Source organism: Cetorhinus maximus, chromosome 5 (assembly GCF_964194155.1).
Source record: "Cetorhinus maximus chromosome 5, sCetMax3.hap1.1, whole genome shotgun sequence".
Taxonomy (NCBI): domain Eukaryota; kingdom Metazoa; phylum Chordata; class Chondrichthyes; order Lamniformes; family Cetorhinidae; genus Cetorhinus; species Cetorhinus maximus.
In genome coordinates this window covers 73,668,407-73,686,754 of record NC_135883.1, presented here as the reverse complement: position 1 = coordinate 73,686,754, position 18,348 = coordinate 73,668,407, and the positions used below count along the sequence as shown (strand labels likewise).

Here is an 18,348-nt window from a genome sequence, read left to right as displayed (position 1 = left end):
GGTATAACCCACTGAGGATTTTCACCACATTGCACAGAATATCATTGGATATAATTCTAAGGAAGTTTCAAAATAGAATTTAATTACAGCCACCAAGATAAATTGGGAAAGGGATGTCATCTCTATATTATGAAAAATGTGCAATACCTAGAAACAAACACTAGTCAACAGTAAGGAGCAAAAATGTAAACAAGCTATCTGGGTTTAAGATAAGCAAACAGTATTCCAAGACAAAGAAGTAATGACTTCCTCCTGTATGCATGCCAGCTTAACTATGTCAATGATTTCAATTCCCACCAACCCATCCCCTCCATACTTCCCCCACCCACATCCCCACCCCCACATCCATCTTCAAAAGTTTAAATACACAGGAGGTTTACTCCTGAGATTGTGTCTACCTGAAAGTCGTCTTGGCACGTCAGCAGTGATTGCAGGAAGCCCTGTGGCACGGGCGGAAGAGAGAGGGGTTGTGGAATGTATGGAAGGTGAAGTCATCTGACTCAGATAGGGTGGGTAGGACTGATCATATGACCACGGTGGTGATGACTGGGCCTGCCTGGGGTCTGTAAACAGAGGAATCAGTCAATTTTTTTTCTCTTCTGTTACCTTGCCAGAAAAAAAGTCTCTATCACTTTTGTAGGCTTTAGTCTACATTCAAATCTATCTCATAAAGCACTCTCCTCTCTTGCAAAGCTTACAAAATTGAACCTGATTTCTTTTTAAAACTATAATATGTTTAAAGGAAGAGGTTAAATAAATATCTAGCATCCTTTGTGATCAGTATATCACAGCTCTGGCATATTTCTCTCCAAGGTATTCTATTTTGTAATTAATACTGAAAAAACCATTTTCTTTGAACATATTAAACTACTGTATTCTTTTGCAAAAATGCCCTGACTGTTTTCAGTAGCGTGCTGCATGTATCAGGCACTGTAATCACAAGTTGTAGCCTCTAAATACAACAACTTACATTTATAGTACGCCTTAAGGTTGTGAAATACCCCAAAGAGCTTCGTAGGGGCATTAACTAACACAATTTGACACTAGCTTGTAAATTGGCATAAAAAAGGCATCTGTAGTGTTTCTATTACCGGAAATAGTTTCATATGTACAAATGGCCCAGTAGATTTCAAAGTTTTATCACAATACATTTTATACATTTCAGAATAACAGGTTCAAGGAAGAAGAGAATTGTTTGTCTTCAAGAGTAAGAGTTATAGAACGAGCAGCTGAATTCTCACACTGTAACCTGCCACTGTTTCCCCATTTCCTTTAGTTTGCTACGGCAGATAAATCACAGCTGTGCTTAACAAAGGATAACAAGGTAAGTGATAAGAACTCAGCCAATCAGAAAGGGCCCAAAATATCCTGGCAAGAACATACTATATCAAGTGTCTCAATCGTGTAACAATGTCCTCACCAGTGCTTAGTTAACCAGCAACAAATCATTCCATCACTCTTTCACATAAATTTCTGTTGAATCCTCTGCATAACCTGGTTGTTAATAGGCTCAGTACTTAATACCAATGAAATATGGTGTAGGGAACTGCCCTGGAATGCCTTGGATTCTCCAGGAATTAAAGATTAATCTCTAAGACATGGCTGCAAGCAACCCAGAAGAAAAAATCATAGGGACATTGAAAGAATGTGCATTATTCATTTTTGTCTATTAGTTACCAAAATATTGGAGAATGATTAAGAAAAAAAGTTGGTAACAGGACAGGGTGGTTGGAGATGGGAGATGATGTGATGAAACTTTCAGGAATACATCCCACCAGAGTTTCCAACCAATAGGCTAAAATGTGAATGCTTCTTTATGTGTAGGAAGGTAGAACGCAGGATCAGTTGTCCTTTCTTTTGACCCGAATCAGATCATTTTTAATGGCTATCAATAAGCAGGTTTAAAGATGTAGCCCCTATGTTCAGTATGCCATCAGACAGCTTGGGCGTAATTTAATGTTGGAGATGGGAGACTCGCCCTGAAGCTGGAGAACCAGCATTGGGGAAGGCCTGCCAGAATTAAGTGCCCATTAATACTTAACCAACCAGTACAGGCTTTTCCCAGGATTTAGGACTTCAGGGGTGGAAATCCCACCTTCCTTAAGCTGTTGGCCAATCAGAAAGGTGCCACTAATGCACCTACCAGAGGTCGAGGGTCGATGGTGAACCCAGACCACAGGTGACTGAGGGCAGGATGGGCGTTGACGGGAGAGGATTGCTGGCTGGAGTGGGGGGTGGAGGGATTCAGAACTGCAGTGGGGTGGCTCTCAGCAGCCCCCTGTTCCTGTTGCCGGGTCCCTCGGTCAGGCACTTAGTGCTTTTGAATGAGAAAATCTCCCCTGGAAGCCCGCAAGCAAACTTGACAGGATGAGGTCCTAAAGTTGGCATTAATTGTCCACTTACGGTCTTCAATTAGCATCCAGGCAGGAAGGCTATCCACAAGCCTTCCCACCCAGACTTAATCGGGTGGAGGTAGGAAGGCGGCAGGGTTGGCATCTTGACCCATCCCTCTCGATTAAATGCCCCCTTGGCCTCTAAACTCATTGCCAGGGTGCATTGAATTCCTGTATGTGCAAAAATCTTCTCTTGTTCTATTTGAGGATTACATCATTTAAATGCTTTATGCATAAAGCGACTGAAATGCCTGCAGTGATGCTATAGGGTACTTTCAGCTGAAGTGGATTCCAGTGCATAATTTGCTCAAAGCATCTGTTATAAAGAGCAACTCCTGGCTGCAACAGAGATACTGAAAAGAATGCTAGTGGAATCCAACTGTTAAATGGCAGACATATGTATAATACAACGACACTGTACTGTTAAGAAACATCACTTTAAATTCTAACACAGTAGTCATTTCCTAAAGAGTCTAATATTACTAGGGGGTGTTAGTTATTCAGTCATGGCTTTATTTAAAGGTAAGCCATTAGAATGAACACAGAGGGTTGATATTTGGTGCATAGCTATCAAAAACTAAAAGATAAATACATAGCAAAGTTATGAAAAAGAAAGGCCTCTGCAGCTCTGTTATCCTCAGAACCAATTCGGGCAAATTCTCCTCTGCAATTACACTGATTCCTGGCTCTAACTGCAGCAGGTAGGGAAGGTAAATTGCGCGAGATGCTATCTTGCTGGTTTCTTAATTATCACCTGATGCAACTGCCTTAACTTTCCATGGGCCTGAATATTCTGGTCAGTGATCGGGGTCAGGGCCCGCTCGCTGACACGTAAAATGACACGTCCCGACGTATCGCGCATCATTCCGACCTTCAGTTCGGCGGGCGCGCACCGGAGTCGGCTGTGTGCCCGCCGAATTGTCAAAGGCCTATTAAGGCCATTTAAAAATCACTTCAATCAACTAACAGGGCTGCCCATCCAACCTTAAGGTTGGCGGGCAGGCAAAGGACCCAGGCGGCCTTTGCGTTTATCGTGAAACCTCATCCATTGACGGGATGAGGTTTCATGAGGTGCTTATAAATTGAATAAAATTTTTTATCAAAATTCATTGACATGTCCCAGCTCATGTGACAATGTCACATGAGGGGACATGTCTTAAATTTTTTTTCTTTATTTACATTTTTCACAATCAAACTAATCTCCCTGAGGCAGCTGTGTGCAGAAAGAGCGCAGGCCCCGACTCAGCTTCCTCCCTCCGCCCGCACAGGTAACGCTGAGCCCTTTTGGGTGCGCATCACGCTGGGCAGGCCTTAATTGGCCCACCCACGTAAAATGGGGGGCACGCAGCCAATCACGGACGGCGATTGGCTGCGGGCCCGCCCGCACTCGCGCCCGCTCAGCCCCCCCAACGGGGAGAAAATTCTCCCCATGGAAGTGATGGCAGGGATATGTTGGGCAGGCATATTGCAATAGGGTGCAAAGGACGTAAAAAATATCATATAACATATTTCCCATCTTTTGCACCAGAGCAAAATTTGGTGCTAGGAGCGGAGTTGCTTTGCCTGGTGCAATCGAATCAAAGGTTATCAAATAAACTAAGCAAGTCAGAGTTTTAACATTTTCATCACATATTTTATTGGGGTCTTCTGTCTGGATTACCAGCCAAGCTATGCTTCAGGAGATACCACAGTCATTTTCCTCTCCACCACCAAAGGTGGTCAACCCGGAAGCCGTAGAAACATAGCTGTGAAGCCATCAAAATCATCCATGTGTGTGACCCTGCTCTCAGGCATCTGGCCAGAGGCTTGTGGCAGGCCAAAGTTGTGCTACAACTGAAATTGCACGTTTGAATGGACTCAAAAGAAAATCTGCTCCCATATCTGCAAAAGCTGGATAACTTTGTTTTAAAATGTTGCAATTAGGCTTGCAGCTCCTGTAGCAAATTGCTTAACAAAATTCTGCTAGACAGTGCGTGGGTGTCAGACTGTTGCAGTATTTTTACAATTCCCATGCACTATCTCACAATATGTAAATAGCTTCCGTGTGGATCACCTGAAAAAAGTAAGCAGGATAGTGTCCTACCCTTGTTTGCAAATAAAGTCTCACATCAGTATATATAAAGCACACCCACTTCCTGCTGTCTCTGAACACTCAGTTTCCTATCCAAGGTCCTTGAATGTGTTGTTGCTTCCCAAATCCATGTTCACCTTTACCAGAACATCTTGCTCGAATCCTTCCAATCAGATTTCTGTCCCTAACACAGTATTGAAACAGTTCTTATCAAGAGTCACAAATGACAACTTTTTGTGAGTGTGACAAATGTAAACTATCTCTCCCTATCCTTCTTGACTTGTCTGCAGCCTTTGACATGGTTGACCACACCATCCTCCTGTAACACCTCTCCAATATTGCCCAGCTGCGGGGGGGCAATGTCTCACCAGGTTCCATTTTACCCATCTAATCATAACCAGGGGTTATCTGCAATGGCTACACTTCCTGCTCCAGCAATGTTACATCTGGTATCCCACAGAGATCCATCCTTGGCCCCCTCCTATTTCTTATCTACATGCTGTCCCTCGACGACATCATCCGAAAGTGTAGTGATAGTTTGCACATGTATGATGACAACACACACCTCTACCTCACACCACCTCTCTCGATTGCTCCACTGTTGCTAAATTATCACACAGCTTATCCAACATTCAGTACTGGATGAGCAGAAGTTCCATCCATTAAATATTGGGAAAACTGAAGCCATTATTTTTGGTCTCCACTCCAAACTCCGTTGCCTAGCCGCCAATTCCAACCCTCTCACTGGCAACTGCCTAAGACTAAATCAGACTGTTCGCAACATTGGTGTCATATCTGACCGTGAGATGAGCTTCCAAGGTTGTAAAAAAAATATACTGTTACATTGCTGTTTAATGTAAACAACAACAACTTATATTTATATAGTGCCTTTAACATAATTAAACATTGTAAAGTGCTCCACAGGAGCATTATAAAACAACATACGACGCCAAGTCACATAAGGAGATATAAGGTCAGAATGCAAAACCTTGGAGGGTTGGTATCCAGTACATGCTGATTTAAAATAATTGGCAAAAAAGTCAGAGGAGAGATGAGGAGAAATTTATTTATCAGAGTTGTTATGATCTGGAAGGCAGTATCTGAAAGGGAGGTGGAAGCAGATTCAGTAGCAACTTTCAAAAGGGAACTGGATCTTTACTTAAAATAGAAAAAATTGCTAGGGTGTGGGAAATGAGCAGAGGAGTGAAACTAATTGGTAACTCTTCCAGAGAGCTGGTACAGGAACAATGGGTAAAATGGCCTCCTGTGCTGTATGATTCTATGGCCAGAATTTTTCAGCCCCTCACGCCAGCGGGATCTCCCAGTCCCGCCGATGTGAACGAAGATTTCAATGGCTCGCTGGCCCTGCCGCAGCCCTCTTCTGGTCTTGCTCCTCCATGACATTGATACTGTGACGCAAAGTAAAAATAATGTTGGGACCTGATTAAGGTTATCAGATATCAACATCGTAAATCTGAATGAGGCACTCGTCCACCTATGGCATTGGCCTCACATGCTGCCCAAAATGCACCTGTTAAAACAACGTGGAGGCATGTGTGCACCGTGCAACCAGTGAGTAACATACCACTGGAATTATAAATCTGGCACATGCTCTGTTCTCAGGTGCAAAAGTAAGGGGTGGGGCAGTTAAAATTGGGCTAATATTATAGCCAAAATTAATATGAACACATATCAGAATAAGCATTGGGTTATTTTGCTAGTAATAGCTTAAACTCTTTATACTTTCAATCTTTTTACTACAGAGCTTTCTCAGCAACTACCCAACTGTGCTAATATTTCCATTATATTAAACCAAAAACTGTGATATTAGCAGAAAGTAAAGCTTGAAAAGAAACTTTTATTTGTTGCAGTAATGCAAGAAAGAATTGCTATTTTCTTGCTGATGGTAAGTATTATCACAGTACTGCAAGTGAGAACAAATTCCAAACTAATGCTACACTGCAATGTAGAAATGCTTTTCTGATGTTGATGTTTTACACTAGGTGAGTTGTGTGATACTATTCCATTGCTCATGTTACTGTGAATGCAACCCTAGTCAGATTTGGCCTTGTTTTTAAGGAGTTGTTTTGTTTAGGCTTCAGTCCAGGTTTGATTCTTATTCTTGTATATTGCACTGAGAAAAGATTAACATGTGGACTCACAGCAGGCAGTCATTATTGAACTAACCTTATTTGCACTTCAACTGAGAGGGCAGCAAAATGTTTTGCTCTTGCAATATACTACACTCCCTCACCACTTAAAAAACTTATCCATTAAATATAAAATGGTGCATGTACATCATTTAACAGAATACAATATAACTGATATCTGAAATTTTTAACAGGATGGGTTGTTTATTTGTTCCTACTGTAATCACAAATAAAACATCAATGCCAGTAATTTACATGCAAAAAATGTTTTTCGTTACACCAGTATGTGATTCACAAAAATATCACCATTTGACAAGAAATAAGAAAGGAATACCTTATTTCTTCTTCCTTTGTACATACTTTCAATGAACCTACTGCATTCGCTGCTCCCAATGCGGTTTCCTCTACATTGGAGAGACCAAACGCAGGCTGGGTGATCGCTTTGCGGAACACTTTCGGTCTGTCCGCAAGCATAACCCAGACCTCCCTGTCGCTTGCCATTTCAACACTCCACCCTGCTCTCATGCCCACATGTCCGTCCTTGGCCTGCTGCATTGTTCCAGTGAAACTCAAAGCAAACTGGAGGAACAGCACCCCATCTTCCGACTAGGCACTTTACAGCCTTCCGGACTGAATATTGAGTTCAACAATTTTAGATCATGAACTCTCTTCTCCATCCCCACCCCCTTTCCGATCCCCCTTTTTTCCAATAATTTATATAGATTTTTCTTTTCCCACCTATTTCCATTATTTTTAAATGTATTTCCATCCATTGTTTTATCTTTGCCTTTTAGCCTATTTCGATCCCTTCCCCCCCACCCCACCCCAACTAGGGCTATCTGTACCTTTATTATCACATTCCTTAGATAATATCACCAGCTTCAACACCTCTTTGTCCTTTTGTCTATGACATCTTTTGGTTATCTCCACCTATCACTGGCCCTCTATCCAACTCTACTTGTCCCACCCCCTCTTAAACCAGCTTATATTTCACCTCTTTTCTATTTTTCCTTAGTTCTGTTGAAGAATCATACGGACTCGAATCATTAACTGTGTTCCTCTCTGCAGATGCTGTCAGACCTGCTGAGTTTTTCCAGGTATTTTTGTTTTTGTTTTGGATTTCCGGCATCCGCAGTTTTTTGCTTTTATTTCAATGAACCTACCTGGCTTCTTTCTCTTTCTGTCTTGGTGTCTCCTTCCATTTCTATTAGCTTGACTTTGCTCTCTCAACATCTCTTACTGTGTCAGATCTGAACCTTGACTTTGGCTACTAACTCCACTTAATGTTTAGGGCTGTGGCATTGATTGATTTGTCTTAATCAAAGACCCCAACTCCTCTCGATCTACCAGTGGATTCTTTGATACCAGCAAACTTTCAGTTTCTTTCTGACTTTCACTTGGGACTGTAGAAGGAATTTGAACTATTGGAGGTTTATCATGCTCTCCCTTTGTCAGGTTTCCTCTTTCAAGCAAATGATCTACAAGACACTGATGAAGTTTCTCTCCAATCAATCTTCACTAGATATGTGAATGCACCTAGTCTCTTCACAGCAACTCCAATCACATGCTTCTCCTTATCACCTCAGTGGTTTTTCACCATATAGGAAACAGGAGCAGGAGCAAGCCATTCGGCCCGTCAAGCCTGCTTTGCCATTCAAATAGATCACGACTGATCATCTGCCTGTGCACCATTTTTCACACTATCCCCATACCCTTTGATGTCATTAGTATCCAGAAATCTATCAATTTCTGTCTTGAACATGTGCAATGATTGAGCTTCCACAGCCATTTTGGGTAGAGAATTCCAAAGATTCATCACCCTAGGAGTGAAGAAATTTCTCCTAATCTCATCCTGGTTTTAGATTCATCAGCCAGGGGAAACATCCTATATCCCTATGATCTTCAAACCAGCATGGAATTCTCTAAGTTTCATGCCTTGTGTATCATGACTCATCTTCACTTTGCCTTACTTTTTTCTTACTTTGTTATTGATGTCAGGCTTAAGCAAACTAAACCCTGTCCTAGGAGCATTTTAAACACTAACTTATAAGGTAAACAACCTTTTGTATACTGTGGGTTTATTCTATAAGAAAACAGAAAATTGTCTAGCCTGTGTCGAAGAGGAACATGGAAATTGCTGCCTAGCTTGTCACCTAGCAAATACTTCTGAAAAGACCTCTTCACAATCTGTCTACTTCTTTCTTCAGCACTATTCAATGCTGGGTGATATTGTGGTATTAGAATGTGTTTGACTCCAGTCTTACTCAGAAATATTTCAAACTCTTCTGACATAAACTGTGGACCGTTATCTGACACCAACACCTCTGGCAACCCATAAATTGCAAACCAACTTCTCAAAACCTCAATAACTTTGGTACTTGTGGTATTGGGCATAGACTCAACATTTATCCACTGGCTATAGCTATCGACCAAAACAAAGTACTCTTCCTCTTCCAGTTCAAAGAAATCAATGTATACTCATCCCTAAGGTTTTCATATGTTTGACTGTGGAATAAGAGGACTCTTTGTTGGATCATTTCCCATAATTTCTCATACTGACACATGCTTCACAACTTTTCACCAACTCTTCAATATCTCTATCTACCTTTGGATACCAAAAATAGCTTCTTGCTGCTGCTTTCATGTGCTCTTCATGAAGTTCATCTAACAATCTCTCCATAAACCTTGGTAGAATAATGATGCTTAAATCCCATTGGAAAGAGCCTTGACCTACACTCAGTTCATTTCTATGTGTGAAGTACACCTGCAGTTTCTCATCATCTCATTCTTTAGGCCAGCCATTCATGACATAATTGAGCACTTTACTGAGCACCACTTTCTTGCGAGTTTCTTCATTAATTTCTCTGGCAGACACTGGCATGCCATTTGTCTATGTAAAGTAATTCACAGGTAGCTCAGTGACTAGAAGTGAATCAGTCTTTACGGGAAATCTCGAAAGATTTGCATGATCAACTGATGTACGATATTTAGTATCATACTGATGGCTAACTTTATCATTTGGTCCTCTTTGTTCAAAGACCACTTTGTGCTCTCTTAGCACTTCCTCAATGATAAATGTACTCTTAATGATTCCTACTGTAAATAACTCAGTTCTGTTTAACGGTATATTCCAAAGCCAATTTCTTCCCATCAGGGAGACCTTGTTCCCTCCTACAACTACCAATGGCAAGTAATAGGATGTGTCATGATATTCCACCCTAACACTAACTTAACCAAGCACTGGAATACTGTTTCACAGCAATTTTGCAAAAGGGAATATAACTTAGGAACTTCTTGTACTCTCCTTCTGAGATAATAGGCACTGCTGCAGCCATATGAACGGTGAAAGTAAGTTGTGAATCTCCAACTCTCATTTCTACTGTGGGTGCTGGAATTTTATCTCCAACCCTTTTACTCTCATCTTCCATGTGCTGTTTTTCTTGCTCCCTGACTGAGTACAACTCTTGATCTTCCTGCCCAATAACATCAACTTCTGTTTCCACATCAATCATATACTCATTTGAGGCTTTCCAGACTCTGGAGATAGCTTTATATCTTTCAGGATCTCGACCTGGTACATGGCTGTGGTCTGGAGTTTTACCACATATGGAGAATTTCTGTTTCCCTACTCATGCATGTTGTCTGGATATGACCGACTTTCCCAAGGCATAGCACTTTGACTGGAAATGGGAGCATTTAAACGGTTCGTGGCTACCATGGCCATGGTAGCATCCGAATTTCTGACACGGAGTCTGTGAGCTTGGCTGCTGCTTGGGTCTCGCTGAAATCCAGTGAATGTCCCCTGCCAGTTGAGGAAAAGAACTTCTTTGCAATTTGCAACTAGCTCTTTCTGCCATTTTCATGGTTGCCTCATCGCGGGCTTCCTTTCATGTCAACTTATTGCCTTTGCCCAAAAGCTTGGCCTGGGTTTTACTGTTCTTTAGGCCTCCTACTGACATGTCGCCGAGGCTGATTTCTAAGTTCATGCCATACTTACAATGCCTAGAGGGTTTCTTTAATTCTTTAAGTCTCATTTGGCAACTGCTTCTTTTGACAGAACATAACTCTCAGTGCAATTTCATTCTTTGACGTGCCATAATATGAATCCGAATTTCATTAATTTCAGTATATTGCATTGTACTGGAGGCATCACTGCCTTGCCACTACCTCAAAAGCATCTCGTCCCATCATGGTGAGGAAAACATTTACTTTATCCTCATCTCATATCTTATTCACTTTCAGCCAATTATGTAACCTTTGTTCGTGATTACATCAATCCTCCATTTGTTAGGGTTGCGTTCCTTCATTGACCTCAAATATATTTCCAATGCCATTTTTTTTCAATTACATACCATGCTGACTCACTGTGTACCTGAATACAATGTACAAACAGAGCAATCTTTCAAATACTCAAACTCCCTCAAAATCAACTTTAGGAGTTCCAAGATGTGTCACAATGTTCTTCAGCTCTTAATTTCTTGAATAAAATGTAAAAGAAAATGCCATGCCAGCCGATTGTCAGCTTTCTGTTGTGTGTTGCAGTGAGAAAAGATTAACATATAGACTCACAACAGGGGACCATCATTGCGCTAACTTTATTTACACCTCCCCAATCAGTTTGGTTTGAATTGAATTAAAAGGTTAATAACACAACCACGATCAGAGTATTGTAACAGGAAAGTGCAATATTTCTTCCACCTCCTTTTTGTTTGGTCATTGTGTTTCCTGTTGCATCTTGTTATGAAGGAAACAAATTTTCATTTATATCTTGGCAAGTCAGATCCTGACAGGTCTGAGACAGACTTGCTGGCGTGGTTGGCGTCTCCTTATTTTGCAAGGAGTGAATTGGCTGCCAGCTCTGATTTAACTGTCAATTATCTAAATAATCAACCACACACACAGGGTTTAATAGTTTTGAATTTATGTGCACTTGAGGAATTGAATTTATGTAGAAGTGAAATCACTTCTTTTAATTGCACAGTGCTTGCAAAGGAATGCACCTAAATAAGATTTGGTATTTGGGTCATTGCTGTGCATGATGTCTTTCTTTCCCCCCATGTTTCCATTGCAAAGTTCCTGGGACGGCGCTTCTTTTTCATTTACATCATCCCTCAATCATCTGCTCCTACCTGTTCTTGCCTTGAAGTGGAACGGATGGTGAGTGGCAAACATCTCTACAAATTAGGTGTTTACATAACATCTTCCTGAAGTCAGTTGGTAGGAAAATCACATAATGTGTTCCAACTTTGGAGAAGCCACAGAAGAGACCTGATGCAATACTCTGTACCTGTGGCTAGATTAATCAGCCAACACTGGCCTGAATTCCAACATGACAATGTTTCAAAGGAAGCATTCAAGTGGTTATACTAACAGAATATCTGTCATTTCACTAGATCCTCTGACATTTTTCGCTGTGTCTGGGAGTCTTACAAAAAATAATCTAGATTGATGCTTTTGTTATAAAAAGTAATCTAATTGCATAAATTTAGGTTTCTAAAGATGAAATAAATATCCAGGCCATGATTCTTTATTAACGATTAGCGAGGTCCGTTAGAAAAATTTCAGAGTTTAAAAGCTTGCACTTAGTGAGAAATTGGGTGGTACAAAGGGGTATAACATTGGGCTAGAATTTCCTCAAAATGAGTTATGCTGCTGTTGCCTCTTTTAAAAAAATATTGTGCCCGCTTGCGGCCTGCAGAGGAAGTTACGCGTAGGCCTGCATTTTCGCTCGTTGTGCGCGTGCAATCGGGGGCCCAGAAATGGACATGATATGCGCTTCCGGCCGCAATCGCAACTGACACGTGATTTCACACTGGCTGGCCAATTAACTGGCTGCTAGCATGAAACACGCGCTGAGAGAGGCTCAGCGCTGTTGGGGGAAGTGGGGGGGGGGGGGGGGGGGCGGTGCGGTGGGAAGAGGGCGGGCACTAAGACAAGTGAGGGCGTGGGGCGGATGGGTTACAACAAGTTCCCTGAAGGCTGTCAACTGCTGTGGAGCTGCCTCAGGGAGCTGCAGTATTGTTCAAAGGGTATTTGCACACAAAAAATGCCACATACTATCTTTAATGCAACTACAAACAACTGACAGCAGTACTCATAACTCCTTAACCTTCAAACATCTTCTGGGTATTTTATCCCACCCTGAATTGAGAATGATACAAAAACGTGAAGGCCTACTGACCAATTGGCCCGTGCACCAAGCGTAAAAGCGCACGGTCCACTAAAATTCCCGATCGATTGGAGCTTTAAATAGCTTAATTGGAACTTCAATTGTTGGCGGGCACACTTCCAACTCTCATGCACCCACCAACCGTGATATGGCATGACATCGCTATGATGTCGGGATGCCCGCCTGGTATTTTCACGCGGGGTTTCACACTAGTTCAGGTCGGCTACGTGTCCGATCGCAGCATGGCAAATTCTGGCAATGGTTTTCCTTGTTCCGCTCATTTATATTCCCATTGATGCTATAGTGTGAAACAGGCATAATAGCTAAACAACCTGGAAACTTCTGCGTAGCCTCAAAAAGTGTAACCTGACGTCCTTAACAGCAGTCTGGAGGGATGATGATGGTGATGATGATGAGGGAGGGAAAGAGTAGCCAATCAGCTTTTAACTGTGAGACATCACAAAATAGCTTATTTTCAGGTGCCTAAACTTGGTAGACAGCAAAAACTGTGTAAACAGTCGTTTTGAGTTAGATGGGAGAGATTCTTGAATGTTGTCTATCGACTCCTAGCTCTCTTGCTTGGCATTCTCACCGTTTTCTAGGTGTGTTTTTCTCTTCTCAGCTGCTTTGGTTTCTTTAAATAAATAAAAACTTATTCATTTAATTATTGGGGGTGAACATGCACTTTAAGAAGCCCTGGTTGGTGCTGCTGGTTTTTCTGCCTGAGGTACTCTTCATACTCTGTCTGGCTATCTGGTCTCCCTGATCATCTACAAGTGAATCGCATACTCAGCTGAGACCTCCCAGAAGGCTCTCAGTATCCTGATTCACTTCATCGACATGTTCCTCTTCACTGGGAGCCCATCAAATGTGGACCTCTACCACCATCAGGTAAGGAGAGGGTAGGAGTGTCTGGCCTGAGGGAGTGAGGGAGACTGCAGGTGCTAGGAATCCTGTGACGAGTAACTCACCTCCTGACTCCCCACAGCCTGTCCACCGTTTACAAGGCACAAGTCAGGAGTGTGATGGAATACTCCCCACTTGCCTGGATGAGTGCAATTCCCACAACACTCAAGAAGCTTGACACCATCCAGGACAAAGCAGCCCACTTGATTGGCACCACATCCACAAACATTCACTCCCTCCACCACCGACACACAGTGACAGCAGTGTGTACCATCTACAAGATGCACTGCAGGAATTCACCAAGGATCCTTAGACAGCATCTTCCAAACCCACGACCACTATCATCTAGAAGGACAAGGGCAGCAAATAGATGGGAACACTACCACTTGGAAGTTCCCCTCCGAGCCACTTGCCATCCTGACTTGGAAATATATTGGCTGTTCCTTCACTATCGCTGGATCAAAAGCCTGGAACTACCTACCTAACAGCACTATGGGTGTACCTACACCACAGGGACTGCAGCGGTTCAAGAAAGAAGCTCACCACCACCTTCTCAAGGGGAATTAGGGATGGGTAACAACTGCTGGCCAGCGAAGCCCAAATCTCGTGAATGAATAAAAAGAAACAGGCTATGGTATCAAAGGTAGACTTTATTCTGTAGAACAGCATTTCAATGATCACATGTGCTATGACGCCTCTTGCAGTAAGTGCTGCCTGAATCTCTGTTGTTCTATCCTGTGGTCCTCCTCCTCCTCCTCAAAGAGAATGCCCTCAGTGAATGCCATACTTTCTGCTGAGAACCCCTGACTGGGAGGAGAGTGTGGGGAGGGGATATCTGAAATTCTGCCAGTAAGAAAACAGTGAGATGCAAGTGTAGGTGTCTGTAAGCTGAATAGCAAAGAAATGTTTCAGAAAGCATGCCCTGTGTCAGGAACTTTTAAGTTTAGGGAGCTGCTGCACTTCATGAATCTCAGTCAAAGTTACACAATGTACATTTACAATGCAAACCCAGTGGTATGCCACTAACTCTCACACTGACATACGCGGCCGAATTTTACAGACCCCTGTTGGCACATTTGCAGGTGAGGGAGCCACAAAATTCCCCAGCTGGCCTTCCCACTGCCCTACCACCTGCCTCGGATCTGTCTGCACTATTACGGTGGGGTGAGGCCAACTATTGGCCACTTAAGAGCCTCTCCCTGCCCAGTCTCGATTTTGAGGCTGGCGGGAGGAGTTCAGGGACTGGGGGGATGCATGGAAAATCACCCTTCTCAGGCCGGGGCGGGAAAACAGTGGGGTGGGGGGGTGGTTTGCCTCCCTCAAGGGCCCCCTTTCCAAATAGGGAACTCCATGCCAAGGTCTGCCCCAACATGTGCTCTCTCCCCAGAGCCTCTAAATCAAGACTCCTACCTCCTTGGGTCTCACCTCCCCTCCCCTCGCCATGAGACACCTATCCCTGGCCCCATCCCCGCACTTACCTGGTCCTCGACTCTGGGACAGAACCTGTGTCTGCTTGTAGTCCCAGTCCTGGCCACTGCTGTCGCCAATGCTGCTGGGACCACAAAGCTACCAGCCAATCAGATTGGGCAGCAGCTCTCTGAGGTGCGACTTCCTCGCGCATGAGTGGCAGAAGTCCTGTCTCCAGCCAATTGATACTCCTCAGAGCATTAAACGGCTGTGAAGCTGCTATGCTGGTTGGGGATGCATCTTCTGACTCTTCAGGTGGCAGGACAGGAAACCCTGCTATCTGAAAAATCTTTCCCATGCAAATGAGGCCAGCAAGGTATCAACAGGCAGATTTTGCGAAGGCTCAAATAGTCCAAAGAAAGGTGCACCAGTAGCAGAAACAACCCCACTGATATTTTCTCTAAGTTCTTACATCCTATTTACACGACCAAATGCCACTCATTGTACCATCACCCCTACCCACCCAGCTTTGCTTTGCAGCAAGTCTACAAAAAGTAGAAGTCAAGTTCCAAGCCAGAGCTGACAGCTACTGTGGTTGGATGTGCCCTCCCTATGGGTGTGAATCTGGGTCAGCAAAACAACAGATGCAGTCATAAAGTAGGCCTACATCTGTTGCTTTGCTGACCCAGGCTCCCTAAAGACAACGTCCAATGTGTCATTGTTAGTTGGATAGGCCTGCGCCTTCAGAAACAAATGAAAGGAGTTGTGATAGATTCTACTAATTTGTTTACACTGGCATTTGACCCTGGCATGCCTTCTCTCAATATGAAATCATGACATAGTGTGAATAGGGTGCTTCTAAGGAAGCATCAAATATTACAATTGCCAGGAGTTTACATTCCTGTGTGGTGTCATTGGGGCTGCAGTCCCAAGTTTCCTTTGGGAAGAGAAATCTCCACCAGCACCAATAACCTGCAAATGTCCACATTTGTCGTAGCTGCCAATGTGCAGATACTGGTGAGTGGGCAAAGAGCATTTCTCGTGTAACCTGACCTGCTGTCAGAACTCAGTGGGTTCGCCTACACTTCCAAACATGTCAAGATTTGGCAATTCCCACTGGACAAACCTTTAGATTTAGTAACAGAGCAGGGGAAAGTACTCCATATAATCCAAATAGGTCTGACCAGCTCTCTGTATAGCTGCACTGGTTCTTGATTGCTTTTATATTCTGAAATTCTTTTGCTGAAACCCAGCACCCCATGAGCCACTCAACCAAGGCAATAGTTAGAGCTCTGCCATTTATAGCAGTTACCTTGGACAGGATTTTCAGTTGCAGTTCGGGTCCCGAGAGGAGGCAGGTGGGCCGTCAAGTTGACGCTAACGGTTGTCATGCCAATTCCTTGCCACATTCCCGAACCCAAGCCATTTTGAAAGAGGTTGGGTTGGGGCTGGTTGCCTGCCGGCAAGCAGTGAGTAACCAATTTAGATCAAATGAATATAATTAAGGGGCCTATTAAGGCCCTGTTCCTGCGCCGACTGGGATTTTCAGTCAGCATGCGGGCAGCCCACATTGGCCTGGACATGTGGTGGACTCAAGCTTGGAAAGGGGAGCAGGCACGACTGTTCATGTGAGGGACTCACATGCCCCTGCACCCGACCCGTAATAGTTGCTAGACCACAGCTGCGGCCACTAGCATGACCCTGGAAGGGGTGTCCTCCAGGATCATGGCCAGGCAGCAGTGGCAGTGTTAAAAATCAAAAGCACTTACCTGGCCCTTTGCCTCTCTCTCCATCCTCACATTGGCAGCTCCCACCTCGGCTGTTGGGGCTGCCGATCTCTGAGTGCTGGAGGGCCTCTCATTGGCCCTCCAGCCTCGGGAGCCTGCTCACTGTGCCTGATTGAATGGTGAGCCTGCTCCTTGGTCTTTAATTGGTTTCCCATTTCAAAATAACAGTGGGTTTGTCTATAACATGCCATGTGGGGTCGGGCCTCAGAACCAGCCCCCATGTCAAGTTGCTGACCCCTGGGCAAAAAGGGAAAAGCATCAACCAGTGTTTCCCCAGTTGATCCCTCACCATTTACTGTAAATTGGTGTGTGAGCATTAGGTAAACTCAATTAGTATTATTCATGCCTCTGAGTCATGAGCATTACTCATGCCTCTGAGCTACTTATTTAAGTACCAATCCAATACTTGACAATGCTACGTTACTGGAGCTGTTGTTCTTTGGATAAGAGATTAAATCGAATACCCCATCTGCAACAGGGATTCAGCTGAATGTTAAAGGTCTTAATATCCTCCATCCTGCCATCAATCAACAAGAACAGATTAACTGGTCATTCGTTTCATTTCTGTTTGTAGGACCTTGCTGAGTGACTGCCTTGTCTGCCTACATAACATCAATGGTTGCACAACAAAATTCATTCTGTGAAGCACATTTGGCTGGTGCTTTTCAGTGTTGCAGGGGAGGCGATGGCGTAGTGGTAAAGTCACTGGACTGGTAATCCAGAGACCCAGGCTAACAGTAGAATTTGAATTCAATCAATCAATATCATTAAAAGTCTAATGATGACCATGAAACCATTGTTGATTGTTGTTAAAAACCCATCTGGTTCACTAATGTCCTTCAGGGAAGGAAATCTGCTGTCCTTACCCAATGTGATTCCAGACGCACAGCAATGTGGTTGACTCTTAAATAACCTCTGAAATGGCCAAGCAAGCCTCTCGGTTGTATCAAAATGCTAGAAATTAAACCGGACAGACCCCCTGGCATCGACCTAGGCACCGGAAACGACAATGGCAAACTCAGCCCTGTCGACCCTGAAAAGTCCTCCTTACTAACGTCTAAGAGCTAGTGCCAAAATTAGGAGAACTGTTTTGCAGACTAGTCAAGCAACAGCCTGGCATAGTCATCGTCATGGAATCATGCCTTACAGATAATGTCCCAGACACCACCATCACCATCGCTGGGTATATCCTGTCCCATCAGCAGGTGGCGGCATGGTGGTACACAGTCGGGAGGGAGTTGCACTGGGAGTCCTGAACACCGACTCCGGACCCCATGAAGTCTCATGACATTAGGTCAAACATGGGCAAGGAAACCTCCTGCTGCTTACCACGTACCGTCCTCCCTCAGCTGATGAATCAGAACTCCTCCATGTTGAACATCACGTGGAGGAAGCACTAAGGGTGGCAAGGGCACACAAATGTACTCTGGGTAGGGGACTTCAATGTACATCAACAAAAGTGGCT

At 43.7% G+C, this 18,348-nt stretch overlaps 2 protein-coding genes across 7 annotated transcripts in view; one reads left to right on the top strand and one right to left on the bottom strand.

Moving 5' to 3' along the window:
• The window catches only part of enpp5 (ectonucleotide pyrophosphatase/phosphodiesterase 5), a 526,082-nt gene extending 510,852 nt beyond the window's left edge, over window positions 1-15,230 (top strand). For both annotated transcript variants that reach the window (XR_013576616.1, XR_013576615.1), the window contains one exon: window positions 15,209-15,230. The gene's annotated coding sequence lies outside the window, so the exon portion shown is untranslated. The remainder of the gene's footprint in view (window positions 1-15,208) is intronic.
• The window catches only part of runx2a (RUNX family transcription factor 2a), a 159,810-nt gene that overhangs the window by 26,458 nt on the left and 115,004 nt on the right, over window positions 1-18,348 (bottom strand). For 3 of the 5 annotated variants that reach the window (XM_078542013.1, XM_078542016.1, XM_078542014.1), the window contains one exon: window positions 399-563. The exons of 1 other annotated variant lie outside the window; for it this stretch is intronic. In XM_078542013.1, coding sequence (XP_078398139.1) covers window positions 399-563 — 165 coding nt within the window. Of the gene's footprint in view, window positions 1-398; window positions 564-12,567; window positions 13,418-18,348 lie in introns of those variants that run through there. One more of the 5 variants, XM_078542017.1, reaches the window with a different exon arrangement.